The following is an 18,727-nucleotide window of genomic DNA, read 5'->3' on the forward strand; positions in this document are numbered from 1 at the left end:
GACCGAAGTAAAAAGTGTTTGTAAGTGTATAGTGTGTGTTTCCGGACCCCCGACACAGGAGAAAATCCTTCGGGGGGCCGTTGAGTGTGAAGCGTTTATAATTAATTTATTTAAAAAACTCAAGTACAAATTGTATTCTTCATTTAAAGCTTTGGTCCTCTATTCCAAAGGCAGACACAGTAAGTCCTTACTTTAATGTTTTAGATAGCAACTAATATAAAATTATACACATTCTATATTTTTACGATTGTACGTATACAATATGTATATATACAGATGTACAAAATAACTAAAATTTTAGCGCTAAGAAAAAATATATGTTTGCAATTTAAGTTACATGATAATTGTTATAAACGCCGAAACATTGTAAGCCTCTTTAGCTCAGCGGCAGAGCACTGGTCTTGTAAACCAGGGGTCGTGAGTTCAATCCTCACAGGAGGCAATAATTATTTCAACACATTGACATTTTATATATATATATCACTTAATGCCATTGATTCTTAATTATAATTGTTTTGTTTTTGTCTAAGCAATGTTACTGTTAAATATGAAGGTTCTATTTCACCGTAAACAGATCAGAAAAATATTTTATTTCTAATAGTAATGTGTCACACGTGACCATGGTGCCTATAACATCATTAAAATATCGAAATTTTCATAATGACAATCGCGGTAACTCAAAAGTTTTTACACAAAAATATAAAGAAAATATTCGACCTCTATGTTTGGTCTTACAGAAATTCTGATTCATAAAATCTTTGTTGGTATTATTCGTAGTATCGTTTAAGAAAATGTTACGTATGACATATTGTCTCATGGTTCTTTTCAATTCTTGTGCCAAAGAAAAATATGAAAATTTTGATTAATAAAAATGATATTTTAATTTTAGTAATACTGTATTATTTTTCGAAATTAAATGTTAAGTTATATTTAGCTTTAAAAAATCTAGCAAAAGACATTTGATGTTTGCCATATTATTATATGTTCAAATGTATAAATGAAATTAACAATACCATAAGTATTAAAAATATAATATTGGTATAAGAACAGTTGCCCCCTGTGAGGTTTGAACTCACGACCCCTGGTTTACGAGACCAGTGCTCTACCACTGAGCTAAAGAGGCGATGATATACAAGGTGAAATTAAGGATATCACTCAACTATCTTATATTTACTTTAATGAATAAAATACCCGCTGATATAATCAACAAACCTAAATCAAATTCAATTAAATATTAATAATTTTATTTATAACTAGCTGTTCCCGCGACTTCGCCTACGTGAAATTTAACAAAAATGTTATTGTCCAGTTCGTACAGTTATAAAATAAATAAATTTCTAGATTAAAAGTAGCCTAAGTTACTCCATATTACATCTGCTATCTGCCAGTGAAAATCCTGTCAAAATCGGTCCAGCTGTGTCAGTAATTAGCCGGAATAAACAGACAGACCGGCAGACCGACAAACAGGCAGACAGTCAAAAACTGTATAAAATGTTATTTTGATATATGTGCCGTGTATATGAATTTATTAAAAAGTGGTTATTTTAATATTAGAAACAGACACTCCAATTTTATTTATTTGTATAGATTTCAACCACCGCGTCTAGTTAAACATTGTATCATACGTAGATGGTATGTATTTGTATTTCGTCGCTTATCCTTTTGTTTCTTTGTTCTGCATAGTGACTAGTCTTACCATCAATATAGTACTTTTCTACCCTCCCTTTTGTGCTTTTTGTGACGATGTCGTATAATGTGTTGAACTATTGTGTATAACCGACATGCTCGGCTAGAAATAATGTAATACTTATACCTATTAAAAATGTATTCTTTCTAATGTATTTTTCATATAAGTGAATTATTTAAATTCTTATAAGAATAAATATCTTTGACCTGAACAAGGCACAAGGCTCAGCGTTAACTCAAGATTGATACGTATGCCGCAATACTGGAATAGATTTTAATCAGCAATTGAATAATTCAGAAACCCAAGAAGACTTAAATAAATTAATCATCTGGTTCCAATATAATCTACTAACAATAAACATTAGTAAAACAATTTACATAATTTTTTCAGGCAAAAATAAAAAAATATTACAAAATAAGCCTCTAACGCCTTATAAAATCAAGCTATAAATAGAGTGGCTGAAAAGAACCTAGGTTGATTCTAGATAGTCATTTAACTTGGAAGTCACATCTTAATAAAATAAAAACTAAACTTACTTCCTTGAACGGAATTATAAGATATATTTCAAAATGTCTTCCACGTCAAGTAACATATACTAAACTTAGACTATTTAATAGAAATCTGGGGTGCAGCGGCCCTAACAAACATAGCTCAACTTCAAGTCAAACAGAAAAACTTGATTAAAAATCTTTTTAATTATGACTCCTTAACATCTATTCAAAAATTTTATAATGACTTGAGGATTATGAATGTTACTCAAACTTACAAATACTTAATTTGTATATTAGTTCGAAAAATATTAAACAAAAATATTCACACAGAAATTCAGTTCAATAAAAAATATCAACCACAAAGAATAAAATTAAGAAACCATAATGACATACCAAGACCTCTAACAAAAAAATATGGAAATAAGAATATTATATTTGAAGGAGCTAAACTATACAATAATTTACCAAAAAACATCAAAGAGCCAAACAGTATAAATCAGTTTAAGAAGCTATTAAAAATACACATATGTCAAAAATACCACAAAATAACATAAAATAATAAAAATTGTAATAATAAGAGTAGTATAGTAACGTAGAATGGTTTTGACTAATCATAAAATGAATAAAAAACAAACAAATGTATACAATTTCTACTAACTCATACTTCCAATTCTAATCATTCTATGCTTTTCTATAAAACTAGTTAGCAGCAGTACAAAGTATTCACAGATACCCTCTTTAAAAAAAAAAATATTTTTTCTGTATGTTTTGCGATTGTTGGTTTGTTTCGCCGCACTTTGCTATACGAATTTAGTTGTAAATTTAATTTAATGTTCTCACATAAATGAATATTGTATTCTTTTTGAGAAAAAAGTTTCTTTAAACCCCCGTTTCTCTATTTTTTTAATATCCACATACACCCTACAAATTGATAGGAGGTAATACAAAAATATACAACCGAATTGAGAATCTCCCATTTATTTTGAAGTCGGTTAAAATTTAAGACTATCACGAAATCCTATATTCATGCTTTTCTGCTAGACATTTGTGAAGTTATACTTTTTTTGGCACGTTAGGAAAAAATGATGAAAATGATGAAAAATGATGAAAAAAACCGACATCCTGAAGTTAGCTAGCCAATGAAGTGTAACTTCTTACGTGCATACATAACTACACACACATTTTTTTTTTGTTCCGGTTATCACGGCTGCATACTGACAAAGCGAATATAGTGATTATGGTTAATAGTAATTATAACAACTTTCGTAACTCACATTAATGATTCAGTTCTTTGTATTCGAATTCTTTCATCAGACTGCTACATGGAAAAACACAAATACATACAAACAGAATTTGATTAGCCCGTTGGCGCAATTTGTAGTGGTATTATTTTTATGTATATTTTCAAAAAAAAATACCCAGCCATAACAGTCGGCCGTTATCTATAACACAAGCATTATGCTTACTTACCATAGGAGCAGACGACCGTGTGTTTGTAATAAAAGACTTGGTATATAGCCTTATAAATCAGCTTGAGTTCATGAGCCTCTTTAGCTCAGTGGTAGAGCACTGGTCTCGTAAACCAGGGGTCGTGAGTTCAAACCTCACAGGGGGCAACAGTTGTTATACCAATTATATTTTTAATGATTATGTTATTGGTAATTTCATTTGTACATTTGAACATATAATAACATGGCTAACCAAAGGTGTATTTTGCTAGTTTTTTAAGCTTAATTTATAGCTAGATATAACTTAACATTTAACTTCGTAAAGGAAAACAATTATATTACTAAATTTAAAATGCCATCTATATATTAATACGTGAAGCAAAAACTTTTTACCCCTTTTTACGAAAATTGCGTGGACGGAGGAGTATGAAATTTCGTACACTTACGAGTATAGTTTATATAGAGAAGGAATGCAGAATGCTAATATTTTTTTAAATTATACATAAAATATATTAAATCAATAAAAAAAATATTACATACACACTACCATGTATTTGATACACACACACGCTTAATATACTCTTTTGTTGATTGTCAAAGTCTGTAGCCAAATCGAAATTTAAAAAAAAGGTTCTTTATTCTCATTATTTTTTGGTTTTCTTTAATTTAAATTTTTTAATTATGGTCGAATCTTGACCTCTGGGCGACCGAGAGTTTTTATAAGATTTTAATCAAAATTTTAACATTTTGTTTTGACACTAAATCAAGGGACAATGTACATGTAATCTACACTAATATTATAAAGAGGTAAAGTTTTCAACTTTGTTTGTTTGTAGGGGGTAATCTCCGCAAATACTGATACGATCATGAAAATTCTTTCACTAACAGAATGCTACACTATTCAGGAGTGACAAAGGCTATATTTTATGTTGATTGAACTAAAAATACAGTGAAAAATCTTATATATAAAATTCTCGTGTCACAATGTTAGTTACAATATTCCTTGGAAACGACTGGACTGATTTTTATGAAATTTTATGTGCATATCGGGTGGGTCTAAGAATCGGCCAACATCTATTTTTACAGCAGCATACAGCTAAATATACATACAGCTAAATTATACGGGGAGGGGGTAAAGGGGGTGTTAATAACATATATGGCGAAAGAACGTTTGCGGGGTCAGCAAGTGGGTAATAACGTATGAATAAAGCTTTTGTGTTGTTCGAGTTAGAAAGATAAATAAATGAAACTATGCTTAAATAGTCTTAGATTTAGAATTTTCTACAATTAAGAATAGTTATATTTTTTATTACTTTTAGAAATTTGTCATATGTAAAGGAATTTACTGTTTAATAAATATTTAATATTTCTTTAAACATTCAGTTCTTACCTTAATATTTTGTAAGCATGTATAATATTGTAAAATTAAAAAAAGTTGTATATATATATATATATTTATGAGTATATCCAATTATTTTATAGGCTCTCTTCTAATAATTACCTAAGCCCAACCTTAATTATAAAAGAATATAAAAAACAAAACAATGTCGGTGGCTCGCACCGGTGGACCTTTCCAGTCCATTAGAGCTTCTGCCACGCGGAAGTATATGGGAGTCCCATATGTATGAATTTTAGATAGCGTAGCTCGCCTCAATAGAATCGGTAAGCGTTAATAAGTGCTGTTGGAAGGGATTTTTAAAGCGATTTTACACAAAAGCGCAGCAAATATCAAGACTTAGTATATTTTTCCTTTTCATTAGTCCCTTATTATTATTTTTAATTGAAGCGCTTACTTATCACAAATAAGAATTAAATAAAACTATTACTTTGCCGAACTTAATGCTGATTTTATGGAATGCTTTATGTAATGTGATTTTCCGTATCTTTTTTTTCACGACTAGGTTGGCAAACAAACTTACGGCCTCTTAATATTAAGTAGATACTTAGCCCTTAGCCTGTTGACGCTTGCAGCGCTGGAAACATCGCAAGCTCGTAGTCGACCCTACCCCTGATCCTCCCCAGGAGCTCTGGCCACTTTTCTCACCACAGGAACTTGAGAATACGATGTGGTACTTACCCAGACGGGCTGCTTCAGATTTAAAGCAGAATATATCGAGCTGTGGGCATACCTCAAATTTTCTATACACATTGTAGCTTTTTAACTTAAGTGACAATCAAAAGCCATAGAACAATACAATGAAACAAAACTTCCCAAAAAAAGATCGTTACACTAATTAGTATTCGTATCAGCATAAAAATTAAATGAAATTTTTATTCATAGGATTTTCTTGTTTCAAAAACCTCGCTATGAATATTAATTTAATTTAATTGTGATAAAACAAAAAAAAATATTTTTATGACTGACGCCCATAATTAATTCGTGCCAGATTTATATTCATTTCCCATTAATTGTTATTATATAGCCATTTGTATCGACATTTATAAGGAGCATGTTTTAATTTTTATATTTTTAATATTAGCGTGATATATTTACTAATTTTTATATCAATTCATATAATTGTTTTAGTATAGTCAAGTTGTGCTGTGCGGCTACGGCACCAAAGAAGAATATAGCCACCCTCTCTTCCCGTGGGTGTCGTAAAAGGCGACTCAGGGATAACAAGGTTCCACTACCACCTTGGAACTTAAGAAGCCGACCGATGGCGGGATAACCATCCAACAACTGGCTTTGAAACACACAGGCCGAAGGCGGGCAGCAGCGTCTTAGGTGCGAAAAAGCCAGCCCTGCGGTCACCAACCCGCCTGCCCAGCGTGGTGACTATGGGCAAGAAACATGAGTTCACGCATATTTGGCGCGACTTGTGGAGGCCTATGTCCAGCAGTGGACTGCAATACGCTGGAATGATGATGATGATGATGAATGGTGAAGTTAGGAATTAGTAGAATTATATTTTTATTTCTCGAAATGCAAATTGCTCTTAGGTGATGTTGGTCGACAATGCGATTGCAAAGCTTCTGGTGTTGCAGGTGTCCATAAGCTACGATACACACTTACCATCAGGCGGACCGTACGCTTGTTTCGCTTCCTTGTCCCCCTGGTGGTATTTTTTTTTTAATCGAGTCTTTTCCTATCCCTTTTACGGCCGTTTTCAATAATCTATCAATCTCTGGTTTTGCTTACTATAAGTAGGTTTTCGACATAATTTTTTAGAAGCTTACGTCAAATTCTATCTCTAATAAGCAAATTCAGAGATAGATAGAATATTAAAACTGGGCGTTAAACATTTTACCCACAAGTTAACTTTTTTTTTTAAATATATAGACTAGCGCTTGACTGCCATCTCACCTGATGGTAAGTGAAGATGCAGCCTAAGATGGTGCGCGATTGCCTAGAAAATGCCTATTCACTCTTGATTTAAAGATACTAAAGTTATAATTAGATGGAAAAACGGAAGCCGGAAGAGCATTCCAAATTTTTGCGGTGCTTATTAAGAATGAGGAAACAAAGCGCTTAGTGCGAGATCGTGGAATTTCAACCACATAGCGGTGCAGACACGTGCAATGCCTTGCGATTCGGTGGTAGAAAGGTAATGGTGGAACCAAATTGTAACTACATATTCAATTAAATTATATTATAACTAGTGTAAGATTACACACACTTAAAAAGTAATTATAAACAAATAGCTTCGTTAAAATATCATAAGCTCATTTTATTCCCTTCTGCAAATTAATAGATCATAAGTAGGCACTTAAAATAAAGGACCCTAATCACAGTTATACTTATTTAAAACATTTTACAATCGACTTATTTATTATAATATTCAAAATCGTAAAAGGGTACCTAATACCTTTCAGAATATTTATTCAACACGATATGTCGTGACGATTTTGTCTTAGCTTTTAAAATACATACGATTACGACCTGCTGTGTGACGTACAGCAGTAAAGAATAATAAAAGCCTATCTCAGACTCACTTCTGTGTTAGTCGGGTAGGTTGTCGCTTTTTTCGTTGTTATCACAGACACTTGGATAAAAGACACATGGGAAATTGATTAAGTTTAAAAGGCTTTTTTGTCTTATCGGAATAGGCTGTAAAGGTATACGGAAGATTTCATTTTTGTTATTGTGAAATACTATTATATACATTCTGGAAAATGTTTTTAAATATAGCAGAACCTTTTGTTTAAGCCTCTTTTATTATCAAACACTGGATATGATTTACAATAACTCATACATCGTCATACGCCTCTTTAGCTCAGTGGCAGAGCACTGGTCTTGTAAACCAGGGGTCGTGAGTTCAATCCTCACAGGAGGCAATAATTTATTTCACTTTTTGTTAGTTACTGCTTACATTAGTTCATATAAATATACTGGCTGTGCCTGCGACTTCGTCCGCGTTTTGGGTATTTACATGTTCAACGTGTTTCTTTAAATTGGCATAACTTTTTTATTTATGAACCGATTGAAATGAAACAAACGCTAAACGTTAAGTGAAGCTTACCATAATATATTGATGAAAATCACACCTAAATCGGATTAGCCGTTTCTGAAAATTAGCGAAACAAACGCACAGACAAACAGACAACAGTTCTAAAAAACATTGTTTTGGGTGCCATTTGCGTCAACTGCAACTGTCCTAATAATATTTATTTTCATATATCTGCCATGTCTGTCTGCTGTCTGTAACAGCAATCCGTTTCAATTTTATTATATATATATATATATATATATATATATATATATATATATATATATATATATATATATATATATATATATATATATACGAGTATATCACTTCTAAGGTATAGATAGAGATATTATATTTTTAGATATATAGGGATAGAGGAGAGGTATTATATTTTTGTTCAATTCTAGAATCGAAATTGTTAATCTTAAAATAGTGTTATAGCACAAATATTTGGTAGGGCACAGCAGGAATTTCCTGCTCAAAATATGGAGCAGCCCGACTGGGGTAGTAAGTACCTCGACCTTACAGAAGATCACAGCTAAATAATACTGTTTTCAAGCTGTATTGTGTTCCTGTTGGTGAGTAAGGTGACCAGAGCTCCTGGGGGGGTTGGGGCGGCAACACGCTTGCGATGCTTCTGGTGTTGCAGGTGTCTATAAGCTACGGTAATCGCTTACCATCAGGTGAGCCGTACGCTTGTTTGCCGACCTAGTGACATAAAAAAAAATTATAGTTACCTTTACTGTAATTTTTATGCATTGTTACAAAATAGACTACAACGTAGAAAAGCTTTCCTTATTAGAATAACATAACATCAGCCTCTTTAGCTCAGTGGTAGAGCACTGGTCTCGTAAACCAGGGGTCGTGAGTTCAAACCTCACAGGAGGCAACATAAAATATTAATCAGTCTTTTACATAAAACTCAATTAATATTTGTAGAAACCTTTTTTCGATCATCAATCAATTGTCACTTTTTCCAAATTATATGGACATATTGACATGTTCCTTGAGAAAACATCAGCCCCCGAGACAGATAAAAGCAATTTACTAACTTCGCAATGGTAACCCTTGTATCGCTTGTATATGACTAGTGCTTCGAACTTTAAATCAAAAATATCTTTTCCAATTTTGACTAATCACTTGATAGAGTATAACATATATTTAATGTTAAAAAAAAATCTTGTAATATGGAAGCCACTTTCAATGGAAATGTTAATTCTAATGAGCAGTAACAGCGTAGAACTCAACAGCGTAATAAAAAAGAGCATTTCGTTTACGATCTACCCTCTCAAAGCATCAATGGCCCTCTTCGAAAATTAAAAAGCTAATGATCATTACTCTTGGTAAATTTATTTTAGCGTAACTAAGTAGATTAATGAGAGTTTATTCGAGTTTTCTCATAGGTTTCGAATTTCGAATAAAAATAGTCCGTGTAATAACTATGAATCAAAAAATTTAAATACCCCCTTCTTAGTAATTTCGTTTTTAGCCGATAATGCCTTACGTCATAATGAAAAAACACTGATACTCTTCAAACTGTAACACCATTAAGAACCTAGTATATGCTTTAAGTATGTATGCACATTATAATTTATTGGCTAGCTAACTTCACGTTGCTACTTCTTTTGATTAGCTAAATTCAGGTTTTTTTTGTGACGGTGTGCGCGCGCATCATAAAACTTTAACCTCATCATTTTTCCCTAAAGCACTAAAAGAAGTATAGCATTGGCGGGTTTGCGAGGAACATCACGTCGGGTTCTTGTATATATATTCAATCGCTCTGGTAGCTTTGATATCGCGATGTAGGATACGTCAGTTTTCTCTAGTTTGTATGTCGCGAGATAGATGCCGCCACATCACTCCCCTCCGAGACCGGAGGTCGATAGCAGGTTGATTCGTCCATTGATCTTCAAAAACCTCAAAATCGGCCCATCCCTTTGAACGCTACGGTAACAGACAGACATACAGAGAGGCCTTAGCGTCAAACTTATAACACGAAAGATGTTTTTGCGTCAGGATTTCAAAATCATTAAACCATAACAACAAAACAAAACATTAGTCTCGTCGCACAAAGAGCAGCAGTTAGATAGGAATTACAATTAATCATATTAATGTCATAAGCCTCTTTAGCTCAGCGGCAGAGCACTGGTCTTGTAAACCAGGGGTCGTGAGTTCAATCCTCACAGGAGGCAAGTATTTTTTTTTTTAATATTGCTTAATATAACGAGCTCTGGTCACTTTACTCACCAATAGGAACACAACTTTAAAATAGTATTAATTAGCTGTGGTCTTCTGTAAGGTCGAAGTACTACCCCAGTCGGGCTGCTCCATATTTTGAGCACGAAATTTCCTGGTGTGCCCTACCTCATTTAAAAAAAATTGAAGTGATGTTAGTACAAGATAAAAAGAGATCGCTTATATCATGAAATGAAATTTCGAAGTTCAAAAATTCACTATTCCTTGGTATCTGTCACATTTCTATGGTAAATATCTCACAGAAACGTGGACCAATGCAGACCAAACTCTTAATTGATCTCATTACCTCTCTTAACTCGCCATCACATAAACTCCGCAGTTATTCTTTAAAAAAAAAAACGAATGTGCCTTAGACTAAAAAAAGTAAAACTTACGAAACGTAAGTTCTCTCTTACTATCTTCACTAACTTATATCTCCCTCTCAACTTCCGTTCGCCTATCCGATAACACTTTTCGTAATGCTCTCGTTACACATTTACCAACTTACTCCCTAAGTCAAGCGTACGTAAAGAAGTTTCACTTCAATAAACTGAAGTTGTAGTTCCTGGTGGGAAACAGATCGTAGCCAATGGTCGTGGAAATAAAAGGGTTCTCGAATGGAGGCTACGGTTCGGCTAACAAAATGTTGAACGCCTTCCTGCCAGATGGACCAATGACTTAAAGAGGGTAGCTGGTAGTGACTAGATGACGACCGATCTTCTGATTAGGAGATCGGGTCTTTTGGCATGGTGAAGGCTTACGTCCAGCAGTGGAAAGTAAAAGTTTGAAAGGTGATTGCTTCGTTCAGAACGTTTTCTTTCTTCAAATTTGTTTCGCTTCAACCTGTAATATCTCACTACTGGGCATAGGCCTCTTTCCCCGTGTAGGAGAAGGAGCAGAGCTTAATTCACCACGCTGCTCCAATGCGGGTTGGCAGATATATTGCCTACTACGAGTAACGATCGCTATCAGGTGTACATGATACCGCCAACGCAGCAGGTACAATCCATGGCTGTAACCGTTGAGCCAACGCGAGGTCAAATTTGTTTAAAAATCTGAAATTATTATCTTTTATAATTGATTCAATATTATGTCGCCACAATCTCTTATAAACGCTCTCTCGAAGAGATCTTTATGAATATAATTACTTTAGAATTACATTAATTATGGTAAAATATCTCATTAAAATATCACTCAGTGTTAGTCGCAGTCCATTAATTTACTTGAAAGAAATCTCAAAGAGCTTATTAATTTCTGAAATGTATTCATTAAATTTTATAAGATTAATTCTACGCCCTTTTTGCGAGGGAAAAATCCATCACAGATACCCTCCGGCGCGGGGGCGCCAGAGGGTTATGTCAGACTCCTACTAACTAAAAATCCACCACGTGTGAACAGTCGTCCGCCTGGGTGGGGCGAGATGGGGTCGCGCTAGCATTCGCCACCTCGCCACGTTAATTCTACGCCCTGTCTCAGTGTCACTCACACACACAAACATAATAATAACCCTAACATATGTAAATACATAATACTGATTTGCGAAAGTCCGAAAATGTCCATCTATTACAGAGCTGTATCTTCGGAATGTTAATAAGTTGACACTTAGTATTTTCACAGAATATTAGATCGCTATGGTCGACGACATATAATAAGAATTTTAAAAAAATTAAAAAAATTCGCTTTGGTTAAGTTTTGCGAGTAGTCCTCACCTTAACGCTGGCAGCTACAGTCTCAGAGCTAATATTTGTATGTGTATACCCATAGTGACCTCTGAAACTCGATACCCTATTTCCTAGTAAGAGTAAAGTCAGAAGGTTGTCACAACCACCCGAAAAACAGCCAAGTGCTAGTCGCGATCACTTCTCCTGACCTTTTTTTAAGTCACCTTTTCTATGATTCATTTTCTGGATCTATAGTTTGTTAATAATAGGTTTTTTAGGACTGGTTTGTTATAGCACTTATTTGTTGGTATATGGTTTGGATATCTTCACTTTTTAAACGACTTTAAAAAAGGAGGTTCTTAATGCAACTCTACCAACTTTTTGTGCTACCATATAACTTTTTATAGGCTTCGTCGAGTCTTCACTTCGAAGATTCCGCAATGCTTGAAGACAAAAGTCTTCGAGCAATGCGTCCTGCCTGTGTTAACATACGGAACCGAGACGTGGACACTGACGAAGGGAATGGTCCACAAGTTTAAAGTCGCTCAACGTGCAATGGAACGGGCTATCTTTGGGGTTTCTCTCAAAGATAGGATTAGAAATGAGACTATCCGCGGGAGAACGAAAGTAACCGACATAGCCCACAGAAATAGCAAGTTGAAGCGGCAGTGGGCTGGCCATCTGTGTCGCAGGACCGATGGCCGTTGAAGCAGTCGCGTCCTGGAGTGGAGGCCGCGTCTTGGCAAACGCAGTGTGAGATTCCTCATAAGGCGTTTTTAATTAATTTTTTATTCCATTACCAAGTGATATTATCTGTCGATAAAAATTGAAGTTTTTTTCGTTTACGTGCAAATACAATTATTGTTTTGAGCTGCTGTTTTACAAGAAACAAAAAAGGTACCTACAAACCTACCTAATCCACAATTTGTTCGTATTCGTCTTGTCAATATTAATAAGCATTAAAACCTTTTCATACAAGAATTCCAGTGATCGAATTGAAAGAATGTCCAAAAAAGGCAGTTAGCTTTAACACACAAGTCCGCGCCAAAAATGGCGTGAACTCATGTGTGCTGCCCATAGTCACCACGCTGGGCAGGCGGGCTGGTGACCGCAGGGCTAGCTTTGTCGCACCGAAGACGCTGCCATCTTCGGCCTGTGTATCCCAAAGCCAGCAGTTGGATGACTATCCCGCCATCGGTTAGCGTTTTAAATTCCAAGTTGATAGTGGAACGGTTATGGCAGTAAAGAACAGAGACTCTTCCCGTGGGTGTCGTAAGAGGTGACTAAGGGATAACACAGTTCACTACCTTGGAAATAAAATTAGATAGACTTAAATAAAAACAAACAAAATTGTAGCCGATCCGTTTCCAGTCGCATTTTTCATAGAATATTCTGATCAGTTCAGGAATACTTGAACGCAAATGATCGGTAATCGATTACCATAGACTATTGACGCCTGCGACACCAGGAAACATCACATGCGCGTTGCCGACCTTAGTCCAGACCCTACCCAGTGGCTCTGATCACCTTACTTGCTACAGATACACAACATCATCATCATCATCATCATCATCATCTTCCTGCCCTTATCCCACTTATGTAGGGTCGGCACAACATGTTTTCCTCTTCCATTCCTCTCTATTATTCGTCACTTCAGTGCTTACTCCTTTCTTTCTCATATCCTCACTCACACAATCCATCCATCGCTTTTTCGGTCTGCCGATCGCTCTTCGTCCTTCGACATTCATCCCTAACATTCTTTTACCGACATAGCAGTCATCCCTCCTCATTACATGCCCATACCACGCTAACCTATTGCTCCTCATTTTCTCTGGCACGGGTGCTACTTTCAAACTTCCCCTTATATACTCATTTCTAATCCGAACTTTCCTCGTTACTCCACACATCCATCTTAGCATTCTCATCTCGGCTGCGTGCACTCTTCTTTCATCCGTCACTTTTGTTGCCCAACATTCCGATCCATACATTACGACAGGTCTTATGATCGTTTTATAGATTTTCCCCTTAAGTTTAAGGGGCATTCGTGGATAACAAGCTGTTCCAGAGACCTGTCGCCATTTCATCCATCCCGCATTTATTCTATTTCTCACGTCACGGTCTATGTTGCCGTCATTTTGTATTAATGACCCAAGGTAGCGGAAGTCGGAGCAGACTGGTAGGGATACACCATCCAAGGCAATATGGGAAAAACCGGACGAACCGCTGAAATCGCAGAACAAGTGCTCGGTTTTAGACCTACTTATCCTCAATCCCGCGCCCTCCAGTCTTTCCTGCCATTTTCCCAGTCTGCTCTGTACCTCAAGGACATTATCTCCGACAAGAACAACGTCGTCAGCAAACAGCATACACCAGGGTGCTTCCTCCTGTATGTCTGATGTTAGAACATCCATTACCAGGAGGAATAGATACGGGCTTAAAGCCGACCCCTGGTGCAAACCTACAGCCACACTGAACTTGCCAGTTACCCCGGCTTCGGACCGGACGTGGGTGCTAGCTCTATCATACATCGCCTGAACAAGTCGTACATACTTCTCTGGCACTCTTTTCCCTTTCATAGCCCACCACAGAACCTTACGAGGGACCCTATCGTATGCCTTTTCCAGATCCACGAACACCATATGTAGGTCTTTTTGTGCGAGTCGATATTTTTCGCAGAGTTGGCGGAGTGCAAATATGGCGTCCGTAGTTCCCCGGCCCGGCATAAATCCAAATTGGTTCTGTGTGACCTCACATTCTTCTCTCATTCGTCGCGCTATCACTTTCTCCCATATCTTCATGCTATGTGACATGAGCTTTATTCCCCGATAGCTGCTGCAGTCCTGTATGTCACCTTTATTTTTAAAAATGGGCACCAGTGAACTGTAGCACCATTCCTCGGGTATGACCTCTTCTTGCAGCAACTTATTGAAAAATAAAGTCAGCCACTTCCATCCATCCGCCTTCAAAAACTTCCATACTTCCGCTGGTATACCATCTGGCCCAACTGCTTTTCCATTCTTCATACTCTGCACTGCCATCTTCACTTCCTCTATACTTACTTCTTTCACCATTCCTTCATTACTTCGTACATTTTCTAACACTCCGCTCCATTCATTTTCTTCATTCATCAAGTTATTAAAGTATCTCTTCCAGCGTTCTTTTATTTCCTCATCGTTCGTCAAAATCTTCTCCGCTTCGTCTTTTATACATTTCATATGGTTTACATCTCTTGCATTAGTCCAGAGGGTGGGGCCACTAGATATCTATCCAATAACTGGTTGGAACCGCTACGGGTACGCGACCCCGGACTACTCTAGCTGCTAGTGTCACACACCTCTCCCCGTGATCCGTGGCACTGGTATCCGTAACCCCAGATCCTTCTCTCACATAAATCCTTCTCACCTATCCTTCTTCTTACCTTGAATTTCCCAAGGAGGGTTGATGTCAGGCAGGCGGCCGGTCGTAAAATATACAAGCCAAATCATTACATTACAACATGAGCTACAGATACACAACACCGTACACATTATTATTTAGTGGTCTTCTGTAAGGTTGAGGTATTTCCCAGTCAGACTACTCCTGACCTTGGGCAGGATACATTTTGCTGAGCCCTACCTCAATGTTATATGTATATTAAAAGTGGTAGTTAAAACTACAAACCGCATTTAAAAAAAAAATATTGTCATATAAAAAATTAAATAAATGATCAACTATAGTACTTTATTACTAAACAACATGAGAAGAACTACACAGTTAATTTAAAATTATAAGTTATTTTTTCAACAGAGCTTTTCCTTTCGGCTTAAGCCTATTACTTATGATTGCCTTCCTCTCATCTTCCTTTGCTTTTAACATATTTTGGTGTCTTTGTTTAGCAAAATCTAGTTCGGAGCATAATGTAACAATTTTGCTTGCGTATTCTTGATGCTTCAACATGCGTTTTTTCTGTTTTTGCTGAAATAGAAGAAAGAACTATGTTTAAGAAAATTGTTCAGTTATTATTGTTTATATTTAAAAAAAGAATTTAATAGCAAAAGCATATTATTCGGTTCAAGATTATATTCATTGTAAAGATGTGTAAATTTAGTGGTACTGTATGTCATGCAAGATATAACTAATTCTATAATAAAAAACAGGTTTTAAAGACAAAATCTACATACCGAATCGGCAGTAGCTTTACTTTTAACTATAACAAATATAATTATATTTTGTAAAAGGATGACCTTTGAAGCCTATTAGAATAAAGTAATTTTTATATTGATTTTTATTTATTAATTTAACTGATTGACGTAGCAATGTCTTATATTGACAATAAATGATTTATTTAATTTAATCTGTATAATAATATATGTTTCATGCATTTTCTTATGTTATAATGTTTTATTAAGTTAAATTATCTGTTTTCTACTTTTAACTATACTTTTCATTTCATAGATTTTGTCTGAAATGTTTCCTATCATCATTATATAATATATAGATGATTGAATAATTTAATGATAGCTGAAATTTCTGTCAAGGATATAAATTTACTCACAATTATCCTTTACCATCAAACATAAAAAAAATATTATAGACACTTTTAACCTTAAAAAGTGATAATAGTCAAAATTAAACCTTTGTCTGCTATGGATTTGTATTTTTTATAATATTATTCTCTACTCTCTACTTATCTTGTACAACAATAAATGTATTACTAGCTGACGTGGCGAACTTTGTACTCTTTTATATATATATATATATTTAATTTTGCAATAAAAGTATTGCAGCCATTAACCAAAATATAATATTAGGCGATATTATATTTTCAGTTGGACAAAGTTACCTGTGCAAAATTTCATTACAATTGGTCCAGTACTTTCAGAAACTAGCCCGGACAAGCATTGTGAACTGAGATTTATATATATATTTATTTATATATTAATGTTTGATACAGATTTATGTTTCTTTTCTACAATTCTTTTTTTTACTCTTTTATACTCTATATTGAATAATATAATAAGATACTAAGAGTTTCAAGAAGAATTGTATTCCTGTGGTGAGTAAGGTGACTAAAACTTCTAGGGAGGATTGGGGGTACAGTCGACAAGACGCTTGCGATGGTTCTGGTGTTGCAAGCGTGTATAAGGTAATCGCTTACCATCAGGTGAGCCATATGCTTGTTTGTATAACTAGTATTGTATTGTATTGTACTGGGCTCGATTTTCTGCATTTAGACGCAAGGGTGGTTCATTGTGCGTGAAAAATGGGCTGACTAGTTTTGTATAACTAGTTGTATAAAGAAATTAATATTTCAAAGTAGTAGTTTTTGCTGCAGTATGTTATGGTTATGTTATCTATACTAATATTATAAAACTGAAGAGTATTTTTGATTGTTTGTTTGAATGTGTGACCTCAGGAACTACTGGTTCGCATTGTAACTTCATTTGGTGTTTGATAATTCATTTACTGAAGGAAGCTAGGCTAAGGCTATACAATAATTTAGTACGTTTTTTTCTTAAACAAACGCGAGCTAAGCCTTAAGGCATAGCTAGTTTATTATGATGGTTATGTTCTGTTAACGCACAGTTTGTTTACCAAAAAACGTTAAATTTACCAATAACGGTGTCGGTCTTCCATCTAAAAAGGTGTAATCTGGCCCATCAGTGAGTATACCTTCTGCAGTACGATTGGCTGATAAACCCTGTTCAATTCGCCACTGTTTGAGATACAATGCTGATGAACAACTCAATGAACGACTTATAACTGTAAACACATTAACAATAATATTATTAATTAATAATATACACTTTAGGACACAAATGATAACATTATTAACTAATAATTTCTACTTTACGATGTTTCAAAGTGCAATATTAAAATAAATCAATTATATAACTAAGTCAGTATGTATCAGTATAATATATTTAAAATTATTACTTATTTGCGGTGTACTGCATATTCCTTTCACTATTGTGTTCATATTTCTAAGTTATTCGCGATTTGTTTCTAAAAATTAGGTTAGGTACGTTAATTTATTGTTAATGTTATGTATATTTGACAAACGTCATGATAAACGTAGATTCAGTATTGCTTGAAAACAAATTTTCTAGTTTGTAATGTAACAACTAAAAAGATTTTTTGTTGAAAATGTTTTTGTATTCATGTACTATTAAAAAATAATCTACTAATCTAGTATCTACTATCTAGCTATTCATCTTGATATACTTAATAAGTATAATATTCTTGGTTTACTTAAATCATAATAAATTCTTCATCCACTTAACGCAAGTAAAAACACCTTAAGATATAAACCGCAAATGAAATATCACAAATTATTTTAGTTGCTGTAAATAATTTAAGTGACATTGAAAATAATAATACATCTAAGCTGTATTGTATTTTTATATTAAACATAAAGACATACATTATTCTTTATATTTTTATATACTCTTTAATTCTTCCATAACAGCTTAAATTATTACTTGAAATTGAAACGTAACATTATAACAATGTAATTTATTTTTTATTTATATCAAATTAATACAGTTTACAATGTAAACTCAAGTTAATTGTAAAAATATTCAATATACCCTACGTAAGCAAAAGTAACAAGTTATTTGTCGTAATTTGTTTACATTTTCTTACTATCCACACAATTATATTATTCTGGTCGATATTTACTGTTAGAAACATTCATTTAAAAAGGGGGCATTTGATTATTTCTTACAGATAATTAACTTAGGGGGAAACCCAAGATATATAATAAAAAGTGTTGTATACTTAAATTCCAGCA

At 34.5% G+C, this 18,727-nt stretch overlaps 1 protein-coding gene and 6 non-coding genes across 8 annotated transcripts; 5 read left to right on the forward strand and 2 right to left on the reverse strand.

The window, feature by feature from the left end:
- The first annotated feature begins 370 nt into the window (after window positions 1-370).
- Window positions 371-442, forward strand: Trnat-ugu. Its single transcript has one exon. It is a non-coding gene; the product is annotated as a tRNA-Thr (tRNA).
- A 609-nt stretch (window positions 443-1,051) lies between these two features.
- On the reverse strand, window positions 1,052-1,123 carry Trnat-cgu. Its single transcript has one exon. It is a non-coding gene; the product is annotated as a tRNA-Thr (tRNA).
- A 2,599-nt stretch (window positions 1,124-3,722) lies between these two features.
- Window positions 3,723-3,794, forward strand: Trnat-cgu. The gene has a single exon. It is a non-coding gene; the product is annotated as a tRNA-Thr (tRNA).
- Window positions 3,795-7,832: 4,038 nt separating this feature from the next.
- On the forward strand, window positions 7,833-7,904 carry Trnat-ugu. The gene has a single exon. It is a non-coding gene; the product is annotated as a tRNA-Thr (tRNA).
- A 972-nt stretch (window positions 7,905-8,876) lies between these two features.
- On the forward strand, window positions 8,877-8,948 carry Trnat-cgu. Its single transcript has one exon. It is a non-coding gene; the product is annotated as a tRNA-Thr (tRNA).
- Window positions 8,949-10,179: 1,231 nt separating this feature from the next.
- On the forward strand, window positions 10,180-10,251 carry Trnat-ugu. The gene has a single exon. It is a non-coding gene; the product is annotated as a tRNA-Thr (tRNA).
- A 5,410-nt stretch (window positions 10,252-15,661) lies between these two features.
- Window positions 15,662-18,641, reverse strand: LOC123659927 (39S ribosomal protein L52, mitochondrial). 2 transcript variants are annotated; one of them, XM_045595091.1, is made up of 3 exons: window positions 18,570-18,641; window positions 17,549-17,697; window positions 15,662-15,909 (listed from the first exon to the last, which is right to left on the reverse strand). In XM_045595091.1, exons 1-3 carry the CDS (start codon window positions 18,625-18,627, stop codon window positions 15,727-15,729), a joined length of 390 nt encoding a protein of 129 aa, XP_045451047.1. In that variant the 5' UTR covers window positions 18,628-18,641; the 3' UTR covers window positions 15,662-15,726. The 2 variants fall into 2 exon arrangements, with proteins under 2 accessions (XP_045451047.1, XP_045451048.1); XM_045595092.1 differs by lacking the exon at window positions 18,570-18,641 and adding an exon at window positions 17,872-18,045.
- Window positions 18,642-18,727: the final 86 nt, after the last annotated feature.

The sequence above is a fragment of the Melitaea cinxia genome, chromosome 14 (genome assembly GCF_905220565.1).
Source record: "Melitaea cinxia chromosome 14, ilMelCinx1.1, whole genome shotgun sequence".
In the NCBI taxonomy this organism is placed as follows: Eukaryota; Metazoa; Arthropoda; class Insecta; order Lepidoptera; family Nymphalidae; genus Melitaea; species Melitaea cinxia.